The 20,921-nt window shown below is 39.1% G+C and overlaps 1 protein-coding gene across 3 annotated transcripts in view; it reads right to left on the minus strand.

Annotated features, from left to right (window-relative positions):
- Window positions 1-20,921, minus strand: part of KLF12 (KLF transcription factor 12) — a 233,851-nt gene that overhangs the window by 140,561 nt on the left and 72,369 nt on the right. For all 3 annotated transcript variants that reach the window (XM_050973887.1, XM_030234630.2, XM_050973879.1), the window contains exon 3: window positions 4,297-4,386. In XM_050973887.1, coding sequence (XP_050829844.1) covers window positions 4,297-4,386 — 90 coding nt within the window. The remainder of the gene's footprint in view (window positions 1-4,296; window positions 4,387-20,921) is intronic.

Consider the following 20,921-nt stretch of genomic DNA (forward strand, 5'->3'; position numbering starts at 1 on the left):
AGAATGAAGATTTTTTTTTTCCTGCTGAAGTACCCCACCTTCAACCTCATGGGGAGGAACCACCTTCTTCTTCATGTCTTTTTTTGAAGCTGGTAACTGAGAAATATTTTACTGCAGCCCAAAAGATCTAAAGTTGCAGGTCACTGGAGGATATTAAATGATAAGCAAATTCATATTTCTAAAGTAATTCCCCCAATTTATTAGCAATGCTAGCTCCTGTTCCACAGTAGGGGAGATAATAATGAAGCCTTGTTAAAGGGCGATGTGGTATCTTTTATGTAATGTCTTTTTTTCATTTGTGATAAAGTCATTAAAGCAGCACTGTGTCTTCCTGAAGCCTCAAACAATAGACCGTATTAAATCTCCTGTGCAAAATTAAGGACAGTAGCTCACTGGAAAAATAAGCATGTGTTCTTGCTAATGCTGATGGCCTTCTAAAAAGCATTAAACTATTCTAAATTGGTGACAATAAAATAATGCAGAACTGTTTTAACTTTTTCCAAAGCAAAGAGAAATCCATTTCCCTTGTAAATACCTCTTTGTTCCAAATCTGACTAGTAACCTCCATCTCTTAAGGAATGTCTTTCTTATAGACTGCCTAAATCCTAGTCTCCCACAATGATCTAACTTCAACTCAGTGTATTAAGTATGGGTTGGTAAAGGTTTGTCTTCACTATACTAACACAGGCTGCAGTTCCAGACTCCTGCTCACCTCTTCTCCAGTCACAGGCTCCAAAGACCTAGTGCATGGGGCATAGCTGAAATGTCAGCTCCAATTTCCTTTCAGACTCAGCTAGAGACTGGGCTGCTTTGCAGCTGGGAGTACTTTCCAGTTTCCTTCTCCCAGGGCTACCCTAAAATCTCAGCTGGATTACACTTTTTTTGTGCATTCTTCTTGCAGTACTGCATTTTAAATTCACCTTCACTTGCTCTATATAAGTAACACTTGTGCAGCATAAGGGCTGAGACTACTTTTTAAGAAAACTACTTAAAAAACTTTTCAGTGGTATCAGATCAAGTTTGGAAGGAGCACCCAAATACAGCAAAAGAGCAATCATGACACAAAACAAAACGTGTAACACAAAAGTTAAAAGATCTTGGAGCTCATGCACAAATGGCAGAGAAGAACCGTACATTATACTTAACCTCTTTTGCAAAAAGAGACTGAAGTCTATAAATTAAAACAAGCAACAAGGGAATATAATGGATTGATTGCCTAGCTTGGTATCCAAATACAGCAAGAAGTGCTAGTATCTGCTCTGTCCCAATTCTCATCTACATCATGCATGACTTCTACTACCACCATACACAGTCAAGAGACAACCTGGTTAAGACCAAGTTGCCCAGAGCAGCACAGGAAAGATCAACTTCTTATGAATGAAATGTGCATGGCTGCATGGCACATTTTTCACCACAAATGTATGTCACAAAAAATAAGTGAAAAAGTAACTCGAGGTTAAAAGCTGATGTTGTTGCTATAAAAACTTTTTTTTTTCCCAATTGTGCTTTCATTTTGGTGCTGTAGGTGGAAATGTTCCTTCTGAGATTTTTTTTTTTTACTTCCATGTTGTCCAGTTATTGGAATGATCATTTTTCACTTTATCAAGAATTCTGAGCTGAGTATTTTCTACTTCTTTAAGTAAATAGGTCAAGGGGAGGACCAGCTGAGTGTGCAACACAGTCCTGCATTCATAAATGGACAGACAACACCCAAAATCCCCCGAGAGGGTCCTGTGTGTGAAGCCCACCTTGGAGGCCATGAATCACAAGGTAGAGTTATCCAAGGCACAATCATAGAGAAAACACCTTTTCTGGATGACCTATTCATGCGTCCTGCAGAAAAGCATTCAACATTCCTACAGGAAACAGGCACATAACCTTAAAAAATTCTTTAAAATTAAGAAGATGTTTATTTGAAATATGAGCTCAGACTTAAACAGGAGACAACTCAAAGTGGTCCTGTAGCACTTCCAAGACAATAGCACCCTAAAGCCTTGTGGGCAAAACATGACAATTCAGCGTTCTCTGGTCTGATAGATAATGCTCACCACCCTGGTCAAGGGCCACTGGTGCTCCAGACCCTTTTGGTTTCACTCCTCCACAACTGATACTGCTTTCATAATTCTCCAATCACAAATTAAACCATTCTTACATAACCCTTAAACCATGTCTCACTTTTGCCTTAGCAAACCTACAGCCAACAGCTGATACCAAGCCAGAACAGAAAAAAAACCCAAACGTCTTCCTATGGGATTTGGAAGCGTTTGTCTGGTGTTCAGCTCTTAAGTGATGAAGCTTTGGCCATTATGCTCAGAAGACTCAAAATGCCATCCTAGCTCCCAAAGTTTCAAGTAGAAGTCGCATCTCCCTGTACACACACATGCTGTGATGGAGGTGCAACTCTAGGGACTTTGGGCGCTATAAGAACACAGACAGACACCACAATTTCAGGCTCCTACTACTTGGATCACACTTCAGTTCCCACTCCATGCTTCCCAGTTATGATATTCATCTTCCCAAATAGCTCCACATGCTGATTTTGGTAATCACATCCCTCAAACACTTGTCCCTGTTATGTATAGCAACATCTACATATTCAAAGCAGTCTCCAAAGTACATGCCAAACATCTGTTTCAACCAGCTCTCTTTAGAGTTTAAGCTGTTTGTTGGAAAATTGCCATCCTAATGGCCAGCTCCTCTGTTAGTGAACTGGAGAATTCATTCTGTATTTATTGATTGTTCCCTAATGAAGAATCATAAAGGTGCCAGAGACTCTTGACCAGACACTACTTAATTAGTACTAAAGTGCATAAAATTCAAAATCAAACAAGCTCTTTGTCCAATGGCTCAGTCACTGGGGGAAAAAGTGACATCATTTTCTGCTTATACAGAAGTCCATAAAATTTTATTTAAAAACTCTAAGGAAATTAAAAAATTATATAGATTATTCATTTCCTTCCAGTTTCTAAGACACCAAGTAGATCTTCCAGAAAAAATTCACAGTTTGCTAAAGGAAGTACTCCTCATAAAGGACCCAGCAATATGTATCATGCACAGAATTTATTTTAAACTGAACAAAGGCAAATGGCAATGGAACCTTTGTCTTCTGAACACTATAGAGAAATGTCTCTGTTACATAAAAGACATAATGCAAAGCATCCAGAAAGTATTAAAAATGAATGGATCTGTCTTTACATCATCATGTCTCACACAATAGTTCAATTTTTACATTCCCACAAACTACATTGTATTGGAGCAATTTCTGAGGGTGTTTGCTCTCAAGAAGCAGAGGTGAGCAAGAACTCGATTAAATGCCAAATCTTCCTCTCAAACTTAAAGCCTCAACAACACCCCGAATAACTGATATTTCGTTGCAAGTATTTCAAATTAAGTCATCCTGAAAGTTAATTCCCTCTTTTCTATACCATTCAAATTCTCAAATAAATAACTGAGGAAATAGCAGAAAGGGAAAAAGCCAAGTAACAGAATTAGGCAAAAGCCCATCTCTACAAGTCAATAGCACCGCTGCTTCTGTTAGGCTGTTTGTTGAAGGCATCTGTCTTCAGATTGGTAAAGTGGCTTGGATTGTTTGGAGTAACATACCATGTACACAAGGAAACAAAGTTTCATGATAACAAAAAAATCCATTAAAACAAATACCCTTGCTGTAATCTACAACCACTGGTAGCACATATTCAAGAAAATACCCTCCCATCTTCCTAAAAGCTATCACTCCAACACCGAGTTCTGCATAAAAAATCAAAATCTGATTGATGATCTATACCACATCCAGCAGCTGATGTGATACCAGCCTTAGTCCTCTTATCTCAATGATAAACAAGTGCACTTCACTAGAGAGAGAGCAGGTTTTCCATAAACAGAAAATGGAGTAGGACAAGCATAAAAAGGATTAAACAATTGCAGTAAGGCAAATATCCCAAGAAGGCAGAACAGCAAAGATATATACATACATGGACTTCCCAGACATATGGTTTCCTTTACTGAAATCTATTCCTTTTTCCTTTTTTTAAATTAAACTGCACCTTTTTTTAATAGGTGTAAAATTACACCAACAGCATCTCAGCAATCCCAGATGATTTCAGTAAGTCTTCTGCAGAGTTTTGTTCTGTGATCCCAGCAGATCAGACTAGATGCTTACCAGTACAAGTCCCAAGAAAATATGCTCCAGAACAGTGGAAATAAAGAAAAACATAGAAAAGAAAATGGGAGGGACAGCTAACCACAGAGAAGCTGGGGAAGGGTTACCAGAGTGAGGTCACACAAACCTCTGCTTACCCCTTGCTCAGATTCCAGCAGCTCTGTTTTGACTCTGACTGCCGGCATCCCATCAAGCATTAACATTCTGTTCTCAAGGGCGCTGATGTCCTAAGGCAAAAAAGGACAAGGTTAATAAAAAAATTATGAAAAAAAACAGTGAATTGAAACAAGTGGTTAAGTTCTACAATACTGTAGAAGTATGTTTTTTTCAGCAGAAATGAAGTTAACGAGGAGGATGTAATAGTAATTTCAAGGAGTGGCTGCCAAGTTACTACTTCTGCTAAAACAGCAAATCACACTTTCAGCTATCCTTAAAAGAGAACTAAGTCTTTGAAGGCAACAAGGAAAAATCATCTCCAATTACTGTTTTGTAATTTGAAATTAATTACACAGGTACACATATATTAATTCCTTGCTTTAGAACTGAAAAGGAAAGCAGTGGTGTCAAACAGTTTGAAGGTTTTGGCAGTATGCTTAGGTATAGTTGATTGCAGTCAAAACTCTTGAACTTCTGGTAGAGAAAGCTTTCATGGAGAAGTTACAGTGAAGGCCTGTACCCACACACATAATAAATTAATACACAATTGCTCAAATTTCTTATCATCTTATTTAGTTATCAGCATTTGCTAATGAAAATCTCCACACACCTCTGAGACAAAAGAAATTATCACCAAGAGAGATACAAAAGCAAGTTAAAAAGATGCACTGTCCATGTACTAATGGGTACTATATACTGAGAGCTTCAAGGTGAAGAGGGATTTGCAAAAGTGTGGCTTCCTGAATCAACATTCCTGCTGTAACTGGAGCAGTTTATGAGGACATACAAAACAATCCTCTTGTGCCTTCAATTCAAATAGTACCTCAACCTGAATCAATTTTCTACTGCAGCCAAGGCTCGAGGCTGGTGTTTGAAAGCAAGTGTCTTCAGCTGCCATTTAGTCTGGACAACATGGAGAGAATAAAACATTTTATCTTTTGAAAGCTTACATTCAAGCTAGAATGTGAGCTTACAAATCCACACACTTTGGTCAGTACTACAGAAATGTGGAGACATCACACCCATTTTTCAAATAATGTAACTGAAGAAAACTTCACTTACAAGTGACTCATTCATAGTCAGTTATTAATCTGCAGCCCTGGCTGGAAGACTCTAGACTGGAAACTCACTTCTGCTCTGGTACCTCAATACCAGTCCTCTAACTGCATGAGAAGGGGGAAAAAAAATATTTCCCTGTGTTTCACAGGCAGCAGATCCATTCAGCACTGCATGGTGCCATTATTCATAAGGAATGTATTCATAGCCCTGTTTCTTATCATGGTTGCTTCAGTGGAAGTTTAAGGAAAATGGTCTGCTGGAATGGAGCTTCCAAAGTACATTTTAAAACCTTAAACTACTTTAAACATTTTCTTTTTTCCAATCAATACCTCATCCCAGGGCTTTCCTTTTCCAGGATATAAATACTGCATAAACTGTTTATTTTTTTGTATACTCCTTTATTGTAATTTAAAGAACATGTTGAAAAGGGAAACTGATATGCCCAACACGCTGCCAAAAGCAGAGCAAATGACCTGCTTAAAATCCCTGTCACCCTCACTTTAAGTCCTGTGTATTTTAGCACCCAGAGCTGTGGTTACTTACTACAGGACTGGAAGAAGCTTGATGGTGAAGCAGAAAAGCAATTGCAATCTCTATTTCTTTCCTTTAAAAGTAGATTTAGATCATTCACAGAAAGCTCTAAATGCTTACAGCAATATAATTTCAGATTGAACAACTAATTTTCAGCAGGCCACTTCTGCATTAGTTTGAATGTGAGAATGGAAACCAGTCAAACTACTGAGATGTCTCACTCCATGCTATGCTACTGTTGTGCATCTACTGCACTTTTAAAGGTTGACACAACAGGAAGGGGAAGAAAAACAAGCTCTTCCTATGTTTGCTGAGCAAATTATTTTGTGCACCTTGATCTTTATTCAGTGTTTGAGGCACAAGGTAGAAAAAACGCAGGAAGGGTCTCTGATGCCACAAAGTAGCTGGATGAAATTGTGCCTGACTACATCTTTCTCCCCAGCAAGGGCCCTGCGCTGTTTACTTATTAGCAGCAGATCGCAGGTGTCACTGAGCCCCATCAGTTTGGATGTGGTTTGAGGTGGATAAAGAGCAGAAGCCAGCGTGGCATTCCTGGCTCCCTCAGTGCCTATTTTGCAAGTTGAGAGGTCCCTCTGCTTTCTTGATTTATAGGCAGCACAGTTGAATTTTACAGCAAGATCAGGAATACACCGTCATCAAACACCCCTTAGGCTGTTTAGCTCATAGACAAAGAAGGATGAGCTGATGCTGCACCCTGTCCCTGAGGAAGTTTTACCCGCCTGAGCAAAGGGACGAGGCTGGCTTACACAGGAGGCACAGGCAGAAGGAGGGGGGAAGACAAAGTGCTACAGAGGAAAGGCAGGTTTAATGAACTGTTAGAATCTGATTAGAGGCTAATGTCCCTTTTAGTGCTTTGTACCAATTTACAGCTGATATACTTGAACCATTTTTTCCCCACTGGCTGTGATAAACTCATTAGTTTTAAAAATGCAAGCTAAACAGAGCCTTTGAAGTTTAAAACTGATAAATCATGAAAACCTGACTAGTTCATGTACCATTTAACACATTTACATTTAACTAAATTTTCATCGTGTTCTCTTCTCCTTTTGTTCTCCAAAAATCTTATTTCCTAAAAGCAGCCTTTTGAGTGCTGGTCTGAAGACCAAATACTCTGGCTGCGAACAGCTCTGCCTTTCGGGTAATTTATAATTCACAGGAGCAATAATCACAGGAGTAAATTATTTCCAAACTATTTGATCCTTCCTGCATTTATAACTTGAAGTACGCTGTGTGAAACATCCTGAGAGGCCACTGCCGAGTAGATCCAGTCCCTGTGATAACAGGGACAACCCATTCAGCCCAAAGTCACCAGGGAGCTGATCCTTCCAAACGGCCTTCTCCTTCCATAACCAGTGCTTGCACCACAGTACTTTCAAAGCCATGCAGCTAACCAGACAGAATTGTTGAGGTTTGCATAGAGTGGGCTGTCACCTAAGGCAAAGGGGCTTGAGCTACTCCCAGTGGGCATGGAGATGTGAACAGAGCTCTTCCAGGAGCCTTCAAGGTCAGGCAAACAGATGGAGCGTCCACACCAGAGTGAGGCCAGGCTGCTCCAGTGCCCACATTAACTGATGACACCCATGAGACCCACTGGCAGAGACAGGCGATGTGATGTATTGAGTCAATGCATTATTCAGGCAACCCCATTTTCTTCATTAACTGTGGTAGCTAACTTCCAGCCCCCAAAATTGCTCAGGTGAAGGGTACCTTAATTTGTGTCACAGTCCTTCCTTTTCTACTCTCCCACCTCAACCCTCCTGGTGTACTCCTTTACCACCTTCGTAAAACACTCAGCAGATGTAGGTCCTCAACCACGCAGACAATCAAGCCAAACACTGCATAACCTTACCAAAACATCTGTTCTCTCGGATGAGTAACTCATCCTAAAAGAGATAATGCTCTCTTTCTCAGTGCCATCCGCTGGAACCTGCCACTAATCACGTTTGGACATTTATTCCCTTGAAATATTAATTAAAAACACAAATCATACCCAGGTCTGTATGGGAAATTGCTACTAGAGCAGTTGTTACACAAGACAGATAAGCTTTCAAGCTTACAAGCTCTTCTGAGAAGCTGTGGCAGTCAGTTAATAACCAGACTCTCCCACTCTTAAAAAGGCAACATTTTCAGCACAGCACCTCTACAGCTACATGGCATTTTCTTCATGAGGATGGCTTTCCGTTGCAACTTTTAATCAAATTATATTTCACTACTTTAGAGGAACAAAAAAAAAAATCCCCAAAAAAATCCCAAATCTTGCTATTTCATCCTGATACAAACTCCCTCAGCACCCTGTAGTGTTTATTTAATTATGAATTACACTATTATGACATTTGCCATTCACAAGAAGTGCTAAGGTTTTGTAGGCAAGTTTTTCATTTGGCCAAGCCCTACATTTTGAACACACTGCAATCTTTTAACAACCAGAGAGTATCTGATGCCACAACTGATCTCCTGTTCTGAGATACCACCAAAGACACCCCTAAACCCCCTTTATAATTTCTTCTAAGCATAAGATGAGAGAAACCAGATATTCCCACTCCACATCATAGTTTTTTCTCCCACTTTCCAAGACTTTCACATCTAGCTGCTCAGTCCCAAAGCCCTGGAAACCCCAGAAAGGAAGCACTGAGCTCAGGCTTCAGAGCACCCAGAACTCAGACCTCACATTTCCTGCATGGATTGACAAACATTTACATTCTTGTGAAAGAAAGTCTCCTCGTCTTGTTCCACTCCTGAACACACAAGCAATACAGAGGCAAGGCAGATGATGACAATTGACACTGCTGCCCCTAATGAAAGGTTTAGTCTCACTCCTCTCACTGAAGAGAACTTAGTTCTCACTCAAGTGTGAACAGAGTTGCAAACTGGTAAGACAGAGACACTGATGGTTCTGCTTTTTTCCATGGTGACCGAAAAGGTTCAGCTGACAATTCAGTTTTCAAAACTCTTGTGGGCTTGACCATAGCCATCTACCATATGCCCATCCAAGCCACTGCTGCATCCCTCCTCTCCCTCAACAGCACGAGGGAAGAACAGAATAAAGAAAAGCTCAGGAGATGAGAGAGACAAGAAAATCACTTATGAGGTACTGACACAGGCAAAATGGACTTGATTTGGGGAAAACTAATTTATTGTGAATAGAGTTGGATGGTGAGAAATAAAGACTAAAACTAAGCACTTCCACCCCCAGCTTCCTTCTGCCCAGGCACAGCTTCATTCCAAATCTTCCTTTACTTTTCTGTACAAACTTAACTTTTAACATGACACACTTTGATTTTGAGAAATGAAGTATCAGTTAGGAGAAGTCTCAAACTCACAATTCAAGCCACAGTAAAACGTTTCAAGCTTAAGGGGAGTACATTTGAACAGCTAAGAGCCATGAACAACCTTTAGGCAGTCCTTCTGTCCCAGAACTTGACACAAAACTTTCTCTGCCTCAACTTCTGGTTCTTTTGACACAAGTTTTCTGCACCTGCAATAATTTCTTAATTCATCACGATATTCTTGGGGTTATTTTTGTTGTAACAATGTCCTTGATAGTTGATAAACACAAGGTTTTACTTCTTTCTTTTTTATCCAGACATCTTAGAAACATCACTGAACTAACCATGAAGTTATATAACTATGTCAGTTATATGTCCTATAAATACAATTACTGTGTTGATTCCCAACAAGTATACCCAAAATCATATTATTCTCTTTGCTTACATTACTACATTGAAGTTATTCATCAAAGCAAGAGTCAGCATAACACACCAAGACAAAAAATGCAAAGTGATCTACTTGAGGTAAAGTAGAACCTTTTAATGGTATGACTAGGTAAAAGTTTTTCAAAATGTGAAATTGTTTTTTTCTCTTAGTTTCACAGGATAATAGAAAAATGAAGGATTACCATCTCTTATCAAATATAACAATCTTCATAGGGAGAGGAAGCCAAGGAAACCTGTCAACTAACTTAGTTTTCTGAAGACCTTTATACACCATACAATGAGATCTGTTATTCACTTATATGCAGTTCTCTCTAAGATGAAACATACTAGTTAAAAAAAGTACATTCACGTGGCTAGAAGAGAATCACTTGACTGGGAGTTCTGCCAGGGAACTGGGGGTAACAACCCATGTCTTGCCATAAGAATCTTCATCATATGTAATTATATCCATAGCTGTGTGAAATGTTCATAATGAAAGCAGAGATTCTGGTAGTTCTATATTTTACCCCAAACTTGAATTTTCAGGCAAATTCACCAGAAAAACTACAGTTTGCCTTTACTGATGCTTCAAGGAAAACAAAAACAATTTGTGCAAAAAAAGGTGAAGTAAAGTCTTAGACTTCTTACTATTTTCATGTGAAACTGGGAGGGGTTGATTCTAGTTCATTTCAATTAAAAATTAATTTTCTTTGGTGAGAAGGGACACAGACTGCAAGGCATCCAGTGAACAGGGTGGCATCACAGCTCTTTTTTAGGAAGGCTTCTGAGTTTGTTCTCTTATTACAATTGTGCCTGCCAGGTAGAGCCCAGACTTCAACAGCAGCTGTGACTTGATGCCGTCAGTGCCTGAGGCAGATTCAAGGGTTGGCCTTCAGCACATGCTCCCAAGATCAGATCCTTGCTAGAAACACCAGACCATGTGCAGCTGTATCCCACTCATAACAGCACAAAGATGTGCACAAGTGCAACACAAGTTTCTCAAATTCCTACTCCATTGCCTAGATCTCTTGAAGAAAATAATGCTAATTTTGAAAACAGCAGACTTGCAAAATTATGAAGTACTCAAATCCCTAAGGATGTAGCTTTGTTGTAATCTGCAACATATTTTTACATATCTGTCTCCAGGAAAAGACTTCATGTCGAGACAGTATTCAGTGAAGATAACAGAGATCTCAAATTTTGCTGCTAAAATCTTTTTGATTACCTTGGGTTTAGGTTAGTTTTAGGAAACATAAACAGAACTGAAGAGATGTGAGCAGCTTCCAGGTGACAGAGGATCATCAAGCGCACTGGCAACTAGAGGCCAATCTGCTCTTTCACAAACTCAGCAGGCAACCCTGTCAGCTTTGATGGCTTAAAATCCCTTTACATCAGCTCTGCTGTCCTGCCAGTTTTAGTGCTTCTACAAAGAATTATGGATCCTTCCTGTGGTACAGAATTCAGACACAACAGGTGACAACCAACAGTACTTACACCAATACCTCACATTTAACTTTTATCAACATTAATGACTTCATTGTTTTCTTTCTAATACTACATGCACAGAATATTTGATTTTTGTGAATATCAATGGATTAGTATCTGTGGATTTTCTTAATCTCACACTTTAAAAGCCCACATAATGAAAAAAGCCCAACCTCTCCATCAAAAAGAGAGTTGGAAAGGAGCCATCATTTAGGAGTGGCACATTTTTAAGAAAGGGTACATGTGCAGAAAGCATGTACTACATTTATCTTTACACTAGAATTATTTTAAAAGATGTCTTTTCAGAACACTTGATATGTAATAGTAAAATAAACTCTTGATAGTTTCTCCTTTGGGCTTTTGAAGTAGTAAAGACTACCATCAAGTCAAAACTCATTACTTTTTCCCAAAAACCCAACAAAAACAAAACAACAACAACAAAACCCCCAGTAATTGATTTAGATTGCCACTTCTCATTGACCACTATTATAAGACAAGTGTTTTTTAAAAACTCTCGTTCAATTTCCAAAGTAGTGCTCTAATAGCATATGTCAACTGCCCTCAAGAGTAGAGAAGAGCTTAAAGAAGAGTCTGAAGATGAATAAAGCTTAAAATTAAAAACAAACCTCACCACTTGGCAAAAAAAAGATTGGAACAGGAAACAGAATAATTTTTCTAGAATTATATTGACCAAATTTGCACATATTACTTAAAGATTACCTTCACTATTGTCTTAATTGTGACTGTTTTGTACTTGCTGAGCAAATAAATATTAAATGGCATTGCCCAGGAGCTTGCCAGCAGATACACAGTGACTCCAATTTTACTCTGAAAACTGACTGTAGCTGCTTTGGTCAGAAAATTAGCTGCTGAAAGCACAGGGAGCTGGCTGGCACAGTTCCCCCTTTCATAAAGACAAATACAACATGGATTCTGTGTGCTGGAGAATAGAAGGAACATTGAGCACGTAGCAGTAGTCAACAGTTTAGTCCACTGATGGTGTTATGTGGCAGGCCAAACATCACCCTTTCCCAACAAGAGAAGATGCTTTCTACAGGATCTGCTTGGCACCATCATTCCATGCAGTCCAATGGACCATCACCTCAAAGCATCAGCACCTTCAGCTCTACAACAAAGCTCCAGAGGGAGCAGTGAAACAACCACATCAGCACTTCCACAGGCCTGGGCATCATCACTTGCTTCAGAAATTAAGCCAGCCCTTGCCATTTGTGTTTCAAAGTAAACAAACACGCTACCAATAATACTGTCTGTCCCACTGCTGCATGGGATCTACCCAACCCTTCAGCTCAGCAACAAAACTGAGGCTTTTGTCCTCCTCCAGGTGCCATGTTCACTCCCCTAAAATAAAACATGGCAATAAATTGATGGTCAGGGCCAAAATCTGGCTTCTTATAAACCACAGACATTACAAACTGTATCCTCTGGACAAGAGCAATATAGGGTTATGCTGATGTTAAATACACCTAGTGCCTTCTAGCAGCTGAGCCACAGAAATATTAGGCTACTGGCACTGCTTCTATGTAGCAGGTAAGTAAGGGTAATTCCTTGTTTCTCACTGATCTTGGAGCTCCAACACAGAGGCAGAATGAAAAGGGAAAGAAGGAAAAGCCAGCCTTTGGAACAACTAAAATTCAGGAATTTCAGCTAAGACTTCTTTTTTATTTCAGATTTACTTTGTTTACACAAAATTTTTAAAATCTTTTGGGGTTTCTTACCGTTAAAAACAGAGCAGTATATGACACCCATAAGAGAACAACTTGCTCCCAGAAGCCAGTGGCTCATTTTCAGCTAAGCCTGTCATGCTGCCCATGACAGGAACAGCAACCTTGAGGAGGAGGAGAACACCTTGTGTGCAGTTCCACCTTCCAACACCAAGTATCATAAGACACACTCACGAAGAAGACAGAAGGTTCACACAGAGCCTCAGAAACCATCTGTCACAGTTCATGTGCAAAGTCACAGATACCACAGGCAGTAAGTGGTGAAACCAAGCGCTCTTTCAATAGCCTTGTTCCAGCTGCCAGTTAGAGCTGTGACCACAGTCTCAGCCTCAGAAGCACAGTCAGACAGCAAAAGCATATATAAAGCTCATTTGATTCAAGGACAGGCCAAAATAACACAGGATTAATTAAACAAAACTGAATGATTACACACTCAGATGAAAAAGTCAGACTATATGCCAGAAGCTAAGCATTACTCCATGACCTTTCCCCACACCTTACACGCATGTGGAGGAGCAGCAATTGCTGTATGTGCTTCTCACCATGGAGCAAGCTCACTGCTTATTCTGACATGTTTAAAGAAAGGGTGTATGCTGGGATGAAACTCCCAAACTGCAAATGTTTAACACCCTGTCCCAACCCAATCTCTGTTTTATTTAACAACAGTTTGAGGTTTCCTGCTCCCCACATGCTTCAGTGGAAACTCCTGAGAAAATACTAATATTAAAGCTGGTGAGTAGCACAAAGCTCAAAAAAAGGGAAAACACAGTTCAAAAAAGGGGAAACTCTTGACTTCTGTTCATTTAGTGAATAAAATACAAAGCACTTCAATTCATTAGTAAGAATTTTAAAGTATCCACCAAATATTTTTTTAAATTGTGTAAAATAACATTTTGATCTCAGACTGGTTGCATCAACTGCTAGATCAAGCCAATACCTAACTACTCACAAGGTACTTTCTTACTCAAGACAGAATGATCAAAATGCTTATGTACAAAAATACCAAATTAGATTCCACAAGAAATAAATTATAGTAGAATTAGGGCCTGTTTTAAAGGCAATTTTAATTAAGTGCTAAGAATTTCTAATTAACAAGTTTTAAATGTTGCCAACATGCATTTCCCACAGATTCTTAAAGAAACTGTGATTCCTCAAACATGTTTAAAAAACAAGTGCTCTGCACAAAATTACTGCAAGTTATCAAAATAATGGCAAACTTCAAGATTAAAGAATAATTTAAGTAACTCTAGTCGGAGCCATAAAAATCTGGAAACATCAGAAAGAGATATACAAGTAGAACATACAGTAAGTAGTACATTAACAGACACTCTGAACTTTCATTAAAACTTCTTCAAAAAGCAGAGATACCAAATTTGCTATATAAAGCCAATCAAACTTGGCAGATTTATTAAATTAGAGATTATAAACAAAATATATGAGTATGTGTCTAGGCAAAAGACAAGCTAATGCATAATTCATTTCTACCAAGTCATTTTACAGCATGAAATACCATGGAAAAACTGGGGGAACAATGAATGCTATAGCCAAGCTGTTTTTTTCTTAGGATTGCAGGATAATTTAGCGGGAAAGCATTTCAGGAGATCTCCAGTCCAACCTCCCACCCAAAGCAGGTGCTAACTGGAAACCATGGGATTTGCACTGGAAGCTCTAACTTACACCCAGAGAGAAGCTGGTGTTGTGACAAGTCTGCTTGTCTGATGGGCTGGATATTGGCTGAAAAACAATTGGACATCACTACAGATTCGTTTACCAGGACTATCATCAAGCACAAAAATATAGACACAACCTCTGGCTATGCAAACTTGAATGAGGTACTGGGGCAATACCATCACTCACACAACAGCCTTGCTACATCCTTTCCCTAAGCATCCATTATTGACTATTGAAAGCAGAAGCAGGCAAGGTAGATGGTCATTTGTTCTAATAGAAAACACATTTCTATTTCTATGTCTTTATTTATAATACACGCCAAAAACATCAAAGTTAAATCAGCTCTAAACCATGGGATTCTGGTGTCAAGAGCTGCACTCCAGAATGAATCGACATTCTTCTGCCAAATACCTGCTACAGATCACTGCCAAAAGGTACCTTAAGCTAGCTAAGCCACTGTCTGTTCTTCTGCAGGATTTCACTACCGGACATTTACTGCAGACGTAAATGAAATGGTCAGCACACAGCATACACAGCTTAGTATGGACTTCAAACAGTAACTTCAGAGCCTTTGTTCCTCTCAGTGACTATTCGATTGCTGAACACGCAGTGATACATCCTGCCCATGCGTACTGCTGCTGGCCAGCTTCTCAACTGGTAAAAATCACAGCCAAACAACAGCACCTGGCAAAGCACCAGCGCACTGCAACCTATTGCTGTACTCCCTGAAACACTGAGAAGATTTACACCAAGCCATACAATAAAACTATTAATTCCTACCTGCTTTTGAACTGTACCTTGCATCAGAGGCGCCCTTTGCAAAAGCATTTGACAGAATCATGTGTGACTGCTAAATGTGCACCGCTGGGTCTTTAAATCCTCATTAGTGTTCTTGAAGTCAGAGCACCTGATTATACATTGCACAGCAGGAAGATCTAACAAAGTGTTGTTATTTGTATCATCCTTTCATCCTGTATCAACCTAGCATCTCACTCCCTTTAAAAATGTATAGTGACCCTACCCATGTCAAGGTTTTCAAGAAATAATGCACTGAGATAATTGGTTGCCTGGCATCATACATAGCCTTTAGAGCATGTGTCAAGCCCCAAGTCATACTAATATATTTAACATTTCTCATTAGGACATAAAAAGAAATTGTGCCTGTATAAATCACATATTTATTCCCAACACGTGGCTTAGTTACACTGTGTAAAATGATGAAAACGATTTCCTGTCCACATTAGCTATGCCTCACATAGACTAAAATGCTTTTATTAGATTTACTTTGCACCACAAGAACTGGATGGGTTAAGTTGCTCATATTTTTAAACAACGATCTCTGTACAGAGATGGAGTGTTATGTGTACTGCATCTTTCTGAAGATATGCAGACCTCAAACATTAATAACATGACAAACTACCTCCATCATTATTCTGGTTGCTGAAATTCAATAAACATTACTAAAATACTCTCACCACTAAAATCACAGCCACAGTTGTTTCAAGAGCAGTGTTTATCAGACACTGAATGATGCTGGACACAAATCTGGTGAGTGATTCCCTCAATCAATGTAGCTGATTCATGAGAATGCTTTCTATGCTGAAAGCTCATGCCAAGTCACCACTTCACATGTAAAGCAAAAATAATTTTAAGAATTATTTTCATGAAAATATACCTTTTGATAGAAATCACTCCTCATGGGACTTCAGCTAAAAAATCTGGTTTTTGTGATGAAAAGCACCGAAGTTACATCACTGTTAGCACTGTTTCATAAAATGTTCATCCCCTGCCTCAGCACCATCAAGACTTCCATCTAATGTCTGTGAGCACGTGCATGTCTTTAGTATTTTGAAGTATACTCTATACTGTCTGAAGATATTAATCAATTCATAATTTCAAGAATTTTAGAAAACAGCTTGGTAATTTTATAACCTCTTTGGTGCAAGGGAGAATTAATTATCCACTCTTAAGTGAAAAATGTGAAATTCTACCATTATTTAGGTTTAAAATGGTCTCAAAAATATTCAGGGGTGGTGGTTCCTGTTTGTATTTTGTCACTTGTTTAAGAGTTTATGCTGATTTTGTTCTTGTTATTGTTTTGGTTGGGTTTTTTTAAGTAATGATAATTCTCTGTTGGTCACATGCCTGAAGAACAGCAAAACTCTAAATTTATTTGCAACACAAAAGATTATTTGCAAAATCAATGGATTAATCTCTTACTTCAAAGCACAAACTTAAGTATTAACCAGAATATACCACAACTGTGAAAAAAAAAGAAAAAAAAAAAAGGTTGTATCACCCTGTGAGGAACTACTAGATTAATCAAAGACATCACTGTTTATACTGCATCTGATAATATGTATCTGAATCTGATACATCACTATTATGACTGTATCTGATTACCAAATTATCAAATCCCATAGAACCCTACTCGAAAGGGCAAAGCAAGCCTTTTAGAACTAGAAAAAAATCCTTCCCATTCTGCCATACAACTGCTCCAGGGTCAGATATAAAGGTTTATACTTGGATAGTTTGGGTGAAACTTTGCAAGTGGATACCAGTAAGTACTTCACATGCTCATCACTCTGAAATGCCTACTAAGAGCTTAGTACTAACATGCACCCATGCAGGGCAGAAACCTGGCTATTTGGAATGTTCCCCAGGGGTCAAAGCAGTACAAGCCAATATAGGAAATGCCCAGCTTCATTCTTCACTAGCAAGGAATACAGGTTCATCAAAATGTGATAAGCATTTCTGAGTTGCTATCTCAGAAGGAGCTGAAGGCAGCAGACACTTCATGGTACAATACCACAACAAGCAGCAAATGCTTACTTTAAGATCTGCACAACTTGTAAACTTCTGTAACTGAAACCTTCAGGATATTTAACTAAATGAAAATAGTTTAACAAAACCACCACAGTCATGCTAGAGCAGATGAAGTCCAGCTATGCAGAGAAGGGCTTAGGGGTACTGGCAGCAGAGAGGTTGGACATGTCACTCACAGCCCAGAAAGCCAAACATGTCCTGGGCTGCAGCCAAAGCTAGCCAGCAAGGACAGGGAGGGGACTCTGCCCCTCTATTCTGCTCTGGTGAGACCCTACCTGGAACCCTGCATCCAGCTCTGGGGTCCCAGCACAGGTAGGACATGGATCGGTTTGAGCAAGTCCAGAGCAGGGACACCAGGATGTTTAGAGGGATGGAACAGCTCTTGTGTGAAGAAAGGCTAGGAGAATTGGGATTGTTCAGCCTGGACTAGAGAAGGTTTCAGGGAGAACTTACAGCAGCTTTCTGGTACCTGTAGTGGGCCTACAAGAAAGATGGAGAAGAGACTTTTTACAAGTGTATGTAGTGACAGGTCAAGGAGGAATGGTTTCAAAAAAAAAAAAAAAAAAAAAAGAGGGTAGGGTAAGATTAGATACTAGGAAAAAATTCTTTACTGTGAGGCTGGTGAGGCAAAGGCTGGAAAAGATTTCCCAGAGAAGCTGTGGATGGCCCATCCCTAAAGTGTTCATGGCGTGTTTGAAGGGTGCTCTGAGCAACCTGGTCTAGTGAAAGGTGTCCATGCCCACAGCAGTGGGGCTGCATTTTTCAGGTCAGCTCAAATGATTCAATATTTCCGACTCTGTGCAGGCAAATACTGGTAGGTCACTTAGGTCTGGATTACAAATAAGAGACTTCTCTGATACAAATGTACACATGGCCCAAAGAAGGGCATGAGGAAGCTGTCCTAACCCAGGGGGATGTCCTTCGGACACCAGGACTCTTCAGAATCCTCTCCTGTGTGCATAGGGTCTGGGGCTGCATAGCTACACAGTGCAAATGCCAGTCTGGAGGCTGAAGTGAACTTTTCCCCTTGTTTGCCTTGCTCATATCATCTTTAGGATTTTACTGCTGTTTAGGGAACAGTTACAAACACTTTAAATCACATTTGCCTGGTGTGATCTTTTATTTATTTACTCTAAAGATCCCCACGTGGGAGATTTCAGAGCCAACGGGGTGGAAGAATTTCAGTGTTTTAAAACACTTTCTGATGAAAACAACTCTGTTCTTATAAAAGGTTCCTCGGTCTCTGATCCCACCAGGCTGGCACTGTGGAGAGACACTAGCATATAGAAGCAGATGGGTTTTCACGTTGGTGCCCTTCCTTCCACACTGCAGTAACTGTTACTGATACAGACTTGTGACTTGACAGAAATAACACATTTACTAGAAACACAGGGGAAAAAAAAAAAAACGACCGGCAAAAAGAAAAATCTAACTTTGTACATCAACTGATAAACAACAAATGCTATCCAGTATCCAGAGGAAATCTGGCAGAACTAATCCCAGCCTGCATCTGGGAATTAAGAGTGGAGCACAGCATACCTAGTAGATTGACTAGCTATTGTCCATCACTGAAATCACTGGAAATATGTTGTTTCATTAACAAAAGCAGAAACTCACATAATACTACATTCAATAAATTTTGATTTTTTTTCCTGATAACCAAATTTCACATTAGGTAAATAAATGCCCTTTTTTTTGTGCAACATTTTACAATTAAATACTTGCCCAGGCTCTTTTAGAAGAACTAGCAATTGACATCAGCTTAATACAAAAGAATTCTTAAGCTGCATACAGCTCACAAAAACCAGAACCTAAGGACATCATTAACTCTTCTGGAAACTTGCTATGCCCAAAAGTAAATCTTTTCCTTCAAGCAGAAGTGCTAAGTAGCCTTGATTGTCAGGAAGTTTTGCTAAAGATCAAAGAGCAACAGCACATTTATATTCAGAATAACATTAGAGTCCAGCTCTTGCTTGAAGCCAAATACACAGCTGAAAAGGATACAACAGGAGTTGGGTGTTCTTATTACCACCTACACCTAACTATTTTACTTTTCCAGGGTTTCCTTGTCCATCTTCCATGCTGAAGAGATATTAGCAGCTGAAGTAGAAAACCAGAAACTTCCACACCAACCAAAGTGGCTAAATTGGTTTGATAAAAATTAAATCCTGCAACCTTTTAACATTAAAGCATCTTTCCAAAATGCACCCACTTTGAAATGACAAAGGCTCTCAAACTTTTAAATTATCATTACCACTACAGAACTAACAGCAAGAATGCTTGGTTTATAAATGCTTTCCATTTTTTTAAATATACAACAGTTAGAATAATTACCCAACCTGTCATGAGCATCTTACATCAAGCCATGAATTATCATCTCATTTTACTACATACAAGACATACTTTCAGACATGTATGTTGCTTGTCCTCCCTGAAGAGCTTTGAAAGTCCTGAATAAGAAAGCATGATGACAGAATGGATTCATGTCCCTCTAAAGAAAGGTTTGGTTCCTTGTACATGAACAGCCAGGATATTGGGAACTTTCCGGCTCTTTCTCCATATTAAAAAAAAGAAGAAAAAAAAAAAAAAAAAAAAAAAGGAAAGATTACCCTTGCTTTCTGCAGAGATTATTAAGGCAATTCACTTGTTTTACATCCTGTGATAAAATAAACTCCACTGTTGTGCTGCCTGGAGCTCCTGTATCTCATCCATTATGTAAATCTCCAAAGAGTAGTTCAGCAAACATCATCTCAGTTCCACTGCACTTAAGACAACCTACACATCCAAGTTAATTTTCGTCTTCCTAAGACCAACAGGCACTCCTTAATTTGCAAGAGAGATTCTCACTGTCATCTCACTTCAGGAACACCTAATCCCAAGTTCATATGATTTTAAATGAAACTCAGACTGTGCTCCGAATGTTTGGGTTTTGAGGGTTGTACCATACTCTTAAAAAAAAGGAAAAACAAGGCCAAAGAAAAAAATAATATTTTGTATCTTAGTATTTCTAAGACACCTTTTGTCATGTGTTTAGCCTTTAGTGGTTGGGGGAGTTTTTGTTTGTTTGTTTTTTCCCTAAGACAAATATTGAAATATTTTTATATTACTTAAAAATTAAGGTGGAAACTCAGCACGTTTACCTATAATGTTTGAAAGCCTAGGCTTTTGTTTTCACTGGAGCTATGCCCACATGTCCATCACAGCTGACTGCAACCACAGCTGCAGATGACTGCTATCAAACTGAACACCAAGAAACTTCAGTAAATAGCAAAGTTCAAAAGAAGATGACAGCCTTAAAGCAGAGAACTTGCCCTTTCCTGACTCATCACCAGACCTCTGAGTAAGAAAGACTTAGTGATCACCATGTGGGAAGCAGAAGAGTGAGATTTAGATTAATACCGGGAGCTTGTTTTCTCTTTTAGACACATGTCCTTGGGTATAGGAAATACCATATCCAGTGGAATCATTATACAGGTCTGTTAGCAGTGAATATCAGTATTAAATTAACTGTCTTCTCCTTATGTGCTAGCTACTGAATTCTAACATATTCGTCTACACCATCATATGGGAAGAGACAAA

The sequence above is a fragment of the Serinus canaria genome, chromosome 1 (genome assembly GCF_022539315.1).
Source record: "Serinus canaria isolate serCan28SL12 chromosome 1, serCan2020, whole genome shotgun sequence".
NCBI lineage: Eukaryota > Metazoa > Chordata > Aves > Passeriformes > Fringillidae > Serinus > Serinus canaria.